This window comes from Salvelinus alpinus, chromosome 26 (assembly GCF_045679555.1).
Source record: "Salvelinus alpinus chromosome 26, SLU_Salpinus.1, whole genome shotgun sequence".
Classification (NCBI taxonomy): domain Eukaryota; kingdom Metazoa; phylum Chordata; class Actinopteri; order Salmoniformes; family Salmonidae; genus Salvelinus; species Salvelinus alpinus.
Window position 1 is genome coordinate 18,435,287 of NC_092111.1, and position 6,856 is coordinate 18,442,142.

Sequence of the window (6,856 nt, forward strand, 5' to 3'; positions counted from 1 at the left end):
ATAGCTATGTAAGAATGCTGTTCATTGACTACAGCTCAGCATTCAACACCATAGTACCCTTCAAGCTCATCATTAAGCTTGAGGCCCTGGGTCTCAACCCCACCCTGTGCAGTTGGGTCCTGGACTTCCTGATGGTTTGCCCCCCAGGTGGTGAAGGTAGGAAACAACATCTCCACTTCACTGATCCTCAACACTGGGTTCCCACAAGGATGCGTGCTCAGCCCCTCCTGTACTCCCTATTCACCCATGACTGCATGGCCATGCACGCCTTCAACTCAATCATCAAGTTTGCAGATGACACAACAGTAATAGGCTTGATCACCAACAATGACGAGACAGCCTATAGGGAGGAGGTGAGGGCACTCGGAGTGTGGTGTCAGGAAAACAACCTCTCACTCAACATAAACAAAACAAAGGAGATGATCGTGGACTTTAGGAAACAGCAGAGGGAGCAGCCCCCTATCCATATCGACGGGATAGCAGTGGAGAAGGTGGAAAGTTTTAAGTTCCTCGGCTTACACATCACGGACAAACTCAAACGGTCCACCCAAACAGACAGTGTGGTGAAGAAGGCACAACAGCGCTTTTTCAACCTCAGGAGGCTGAAGAAATTTGGCTTCTCACCTAAAACCGTCACAAACTTTTCCAGATGCACAATTGTGTGCATCCAAAAAGATCATCAAGGACAACAACCACCCAAGCCACTGCCTGGCCACCCCGTTAACATCCAGAAGGCGTGATCAGTACAGGTGCATCAAAGCTGGGACCGAGAGACCAAAAAATAGCTTATATCTCAAGGCCATCAGACTGTTAAACAGCTGTCACTAACACAGATAGGGTACTGCCTCAATACAGACTTTAAATCATTGGCCACTCTAATAAATAGATCACTAGTCACTTTAATAATGCCACTTTAATAATGTTTACATTACTCATTGCATATGTATATACTTTATTTCATACCATTTATTGCATCTTGCATATGCCGCTCGGTCATTGCTCATCCATATATGTATATGTATAAATTATTATTCCATTCCTTTACTTACATTTGTGTGTATTACGTAGTTGTTGTGGAATTGTTAGATTACTTGTTAGATATTGCTGCACGGTCGGAACTAGAAGCACAAGCATTTTGCTACACTCGCAATAACATCTGCTAACCATGTGTATGTGAACAATAACATTTGATTTGATTTGATGAGTTGTGCGTAATGGCTGAACTGGGATCAGTGTAATAGCATCCCCATGTCCCTGTAGATGAGTTGTGCGTAATGACTGAACTGGGATCGGTGTAATAGCATTAGGGCGGCAAGTAGCCTGGCGGGTAGGAGCGTTGGGCCACTAACCAAAAGGTTGCTGGATTGAATCACTGAGATGACAAGGCAAAAATCTGTCGTTCTGCCCTTGAGCAAGGCAGTTAACCCATTGTTCCTCAGGTGCTGTTGACGTGAATATCAATTAAGGCAGCTCCACGCATTGGGTTAATTGCGGAAGACACATTTCAGTTGAATGCGTTAGGTATCCCCCATCCACAGGTCCATCTATATGAGTTGTGTAATATGGCTGAACTGGGATCAGTGTGATGGCATTCCCAGATCCCTCAAGATGAGGTGTGTATTGTAATGGGAGGATCCTCATATCTCTCCTCTCTGAAGGATGAATCAATGCAGCATGAAGAAGAGAGTTTCCAACCCATTTCCCCCTCTGATTACCCCCCCCCCCCCCCCACACACACACACACAAAGCTTCTTGATATTACCCCCCACCACACACAGCTCCTTAATAGCTTGTTGTGTCTCATACATCTGTCTTTACCACCCAGGCATCACAGATGGATCACACTGGATGTTTTACATATTACATCGGGCAGCAGGTAGCCTCGAGGTTAGAGCGTTCTGTATGTTTTTTGTTGTTGTTTTTTTCCACCTTTATTTAACCAGGTAGGCTAATTGAAAACAAGTTCTCATTTACAACTGCGACCTGGGGCCTGTTGCACAAAACTAGGATAAGGGATTAAGCCAGGATATCTTGGTGATCCTGGCTCAATTGATCCGTAATCCGGTTGCACTAAAGATGGATAGGGGGCAGGAGGATATGTTATGGTATAAATTACCATGGAGATTTATTCTGTGGAGCTAGCCTGCTCCAGACCAGGCTAAATTCCAGGATCTATTTAATCTCATCCCTAATGTCAGTCAGCAGTCACCACAAATGGAAACCAATAGTTATTTCACTGCTCACTATACATTGTTATCACATATAACTAGACCCACTGTTATTATTTAAACGTTTGTGATCATTAATTTCAATGATTTTGGATAAAAAATGATTTTTAGATGATGTTGCTATCATTAGATAATTTACAGTTTCCCATAGACTATAAGGCTATATATAAAATGATATAATATTAGGGCCACAGAGGGGAAAAAAACACAAGTCATAATATTGTAACCAGTTGTTTTAAAGGAGGACAGTTGTTAAAATGACAGATGTGGGGCATTTCGTGAAATTGTACTTCAGTATGGTTTCATAAACAAAGACATGCTGATGTGCCAGAATATTAAGTATCACATTGTCATAAGTATCAAAACTGTAAAAACAATATGTAGCTTTTCTGCAGAAAGAACCAGCCTCATAAATTTATGACTTTATCCTTTTTCTTCAGTGTGGCCCTAGTACTCTGTCATATAAACAAATACACATTCCATATGAATATAAAAACACAATGTGTAACATTATGTTCCTTTATTGAATAAGGACAAAACAAAGCAGGTAAACCATCAGCTCCTTTCGAAACTGAAGTCACAGTGACTCTACAAGATGGAAAGCACAGAATCCAAGCATATTATACAAAATGATACATACACATTCAAAGGTCTGTATATAACACACCCTGCATGTCTGCACACTAAAATAAATGCAGGACAAATCCATACACATCAACTGAACAGACAAATGAATGGATGCAGTAGCCTCCCTGCAGCCTTGTATTACACACAGTATACCGCACAAACATCATAAGAGGCCAAATTCGTCAAAAAACGAACCCAAAAAAACCCAAATTCCTCTGCCACCGCAGGACATATTTAACCAAAATTGAAAACACACATACTAACTAAAATAATTCAACACTTATTGGTCCCTCAGCAGCCGACCACTGTCGTCATCAGGGAAGATTGCCGGATTGTCCCAGTCCATGGCTGGTGGCACTCTGGGGGCCCTCTCCTTCCTCAGGCAGGCCACATTGTGGAGGACAGCACAAGCCACAGTAATATCACATGCCCTAACAGGGCTGACCCTTAATTTGTGAAGGCAGTGAAAGCGTGCCTTCAGGAGGCCAAAGGTCATTTCAACTCTGGCCCTGGTCCTGGCATGGGCATGGTTGTAGGCCTGCTGTGCTTCCTGGGGGTCTGTGAAAGGTGTCAGGAGAAAAGGCTGGCAGCCATACCCCCTGTCTCCCAGCAACACACCAGAGAATTCACCTGTCAACACAAAATCTCATCATTACTACCTCATAAACACAGTGATATTCTTGACACAGCCATGATGGTTATAAATAGGGGTTGTGTGGCTTACCTTGTGATAGGCACTGATAGATTTCAGAGGCCCGAAAGATTCTGGAGTCATGGACTGAGCCAGGCCATTTTGCCACAACATTGCTGATCACACAGTCAGCATTGCAGACCATCTGAAATCATAAGATGAGGAATATTACACCAATCAATGCACATCACTGGCAATGCAGAGTGTTCGTCAATGGACAATATCAAAAAGTTATGTTCACCTGAACATTAATGCTGTGAAAGGATTTCCTATTCACAAAATCGGCCTCATGGGCACCTGAGGGGGCTTTTATCCTTATGTGTGTGCAGTCCACTGCACCAATGACATTGGGGAAACCTGTCACACAAAGTAATGAGTATCCTACTATGTGTTAACAGTTGTCCTGTAATTTGTAGATCCTCTTACCTGCAATCCTATAGAACTCCTCTTTGATGTCACAGAGTCTTCTGTGGCCAGGGAAGGAGATGAAGACATCTGCTAATGCTTTGATAGCCAGACACACACTCCTTATTGTGCGGCAAATTGTGGCCTTGTTCAGCTGTTCTGCATCCCCCACTGAGTACAGGAAGGCTCCACTAGCAAAAAGGCGCAAGGCCACACAAACCATTTGCTCCACACTCAGTGCATGGCTCCGTGCAGTGCGGTGCTTAATCCTGGGACCCAGTAGTCTGCATAGATACCTGATGCCATCTGCAGAAAACCTGTATCTTTCATATAGATGGTCATCAGGGAAGGCCAGTGGGTCCAACCGGTCCCTGAAGACCCTTTCTCGCCTGAAGGCTCTCCTCAGCACAAGTGCTTCTTCATCCACCACATCTCGCACGAATGGGCATGCCATTGTCAGAGCAGAAAGGAACACACAATTTTGGGCCTTCATATAGGCTAGTGGCCACACCTGGTGCTGGGGGGGTGGGCAAAAGAGGGCGATGCCTTATAACGATGACTTGGTTGTACTGATTGCTGGGAAAATAAAAAAAACCTTAGAAAGATGCCACCGTCCTGTGTGCTCACAATAAGAGCTCATATGTCATGGCTCACTTGACTTTACGAGAATATACCTAATTTTTATTTTGAGCTGTGTCATCTTCTTGGAGCTGGGGGAGGAAAGAAAAATAATGATTAATACATTTGTGTTACAGTTAGCATACAGTGTACATTGAAGGCATATCTCACCTCCCTCTCAAGTTTTTTTATTTCAAGGTCCAGTTTCCTAATTGTCCTCTTTTTTATTTCGGACTCCAGTGCAAGATTTTCCATCTTTTTCTTCTTGTACTGAATGTCTATGTCTGCCAGTTCTATTTGGCGCCGGAGGTGGTTGCCATACAACTTTCTGATAGCTTGTGAGCTCTGTGAACACAATACAATTAGCGCAGCTGGAATTTGGCAGGATGTGGTGTCCTTTTATTAATACGCACTATGTTGCCAGGCTGGTTTTCCCACTGTATAGCATCTGGGTCCTGTAAAAGAAATTAGATTTTTTGATTTTGATGAGGACTCCTCACCATTGTAGAGTAAATAGTACTTTCACAGTCTTAACATGATACCTCATGCCTTCTGGAATCCAGAGAGATGGTCTCCTCCTCATCATCGTCTCCATCATGTGCTGTTGCTGCTGCACTGGGGCCTTCACCCTATCACATTTAATCGGATTCATATTGAAGCTAGTAGACAAGACATGCCAGGCCTACAGTATGCCTTTGATGGAGTACTCACTGGATCAGCATCGTCTGGTGCTTGTGCTGGTGGCTCTAACAGGAACACAGTGCTGCCAGACACTGCAAGGCAATAGGTAAACCAAAGTCAGACAGTCCAAATTGATTCAATATGAATGTGGTTGTATCCCATGTAGAGATGGAAGGACATACCTTGAATGAAGCGGGTGGCATCTTGGGAGGAACCTATGCTCGTCTCTTTCCCCCCAGGGATCCCCTCTAAGACGGGCCTGCCTTTATTTAGCTCCAAGGCCATGTCCTCTGCTGGGGTAAGGTCAGCCTTTGGTGACCCACCACCCGTGCCTTGTCTGTGGGTATTCTTTTTCACTGCTAAAACAGTACAGACAATGTGTGAGCAGGCACCTTCTGGGTACAATATATGCTTGTGCTTTGTTAAATATTAGTCAGGGACCATACCATTCTGCAGAATGTTCTTGTATTTGATTTTGACCTGCTGCCATGTCCGTTTTGGCCCGTTCATGTTTAATCTACACACACACACACACACACACACACATTTAATGGAGTCACACTGCAAAAAATTACTTGGTATTTTTGTCTTGTTTTCAGTAAAAATATCAAAAAATTTATCATAGCTTTATACAGTGTGATGGAGTTACTTTACACAATTTCACTCATATCTGCAGTGCATTTCAATTAAAAATTTAACCGTTTCATAATTACAGTACAACTGCATTTTTGGAGATGTGAATTAAATATTTGAATTGTAATTGTGATGTTTCAGCGGAGCGGTGAGTGTGTAATTGTGCACTACTTACGCATTCAGGCGGTCTGCAATACTTTGCCACGCTTTTTCTCTTTGCTTTATCACTGTGGCGGTGTTGCCTTTCTTCTTAATTATATCTTTTACCTCCTCGTATGCCTCCACGAGGATTTGTGCTTCCGACGGGGAAAAGTACGCGGCTCTAGTTGCCATGGTAAATCAGTTAATCTGTGATCTGTGGCGGGGTCTATTTGAGTGAGCCGTGAGCGCGCACCTATCCAGGATTGGTTTCACCTGGCTTAATGAATCCGTGTCTGCTCATCCTGGCTTGGTCTTTGTGCAACCAATTAAGCCTGGACGCACATGTTTTGGCTTCATTGAGCTCAGCTGAGTCATTTATCCCGGATGTCTTAATTCTACTTTTGTGCAACAGGCCCCTGGCCACGATAAAGCAAAGCAGTGTGACACAAACAACAACACAGAGTTACACATGGAGTAAACAAATGTGCAGTCAATAACAAGATAGAAAAAGTCTATATACAGTGTGTGCAAATGGTGTGAGGAGGTAAGGCAATAAATAGGCTATAGTAGCTAAGTAATTACAATTTAGCAAATTAACACTGGAGTGATAGATGTGCAGATGATGATGTGCAAGTAAAAATACTGGTGTGCAAAAGAGCAAAAAAGTAAAGAAAAACAATATGGGGATAATGTAGGTAGTTAGATGGGCTATTCACAGATGGGCTATGTACAGCTGCAGCGATCGGTAAGCTGCTCAGATAGCTGATGCTTAAAGTTAGTGAGGGAGATATAAGTCTCCAACTTCAGCGATTTTTACAATTTGTTGCAGTCA

General features: G+C 43.2%; 1 protein-coding gene across 5 annotated transcripts; it reads right to left on the reverse strand.

Annotated features, from left to right (window-relative positions):
* Positions 1–2,712: 2,712 nt before the first annotated feature.
* On the reverse strand, positions 2,713–6,427 carry LOC139554863 (putative nuclease HARBI1). Of its 5 annotated transcripts, XM_071368081.1 has the most exons (11): positions 6,059–6,427; positions 5,697–5,767; positions 5,433–5,609; positions 5,281–5,342; positions 5,112–5,198; positions 4,983–5,024; positions 4,741–4,914; positions 4,626–4,661; positions 3,973–4,527; positions 3,580–3,691; positions 2,713–3,485 (listed from the first exon to the last, which is right to left on the reverse strand). In XM_071368081.1, the coding sequence occupies exons 1-8, from the start codon at positions 6,214–6,216 to the stop codon at positions 4,626–4,628; spliced, it is 807 nt and encodes a 268-aa protein (XP_071224182.1). In that variant the 5' UTR covers positions 6,217–6,427; the 3' UTR covers positions 2,713–3,485; positions 3,580–3,691; positions 3,973–4,527. The 5 variants fall into 5 exon arrangements, with proteins under 5 accessions (XP_071224182.1, XP_071224181.1, XP_071224180.1 ...); XM_071368080.1 differs by having other exon boundaries at positions 4,626–4,914; XM_071368079.1 differs by having other exon boundaries at positions 3,973–4,914.
* Between the last annotated feature and the right edge of the window lie 429 nt (positions 6,428–6,856).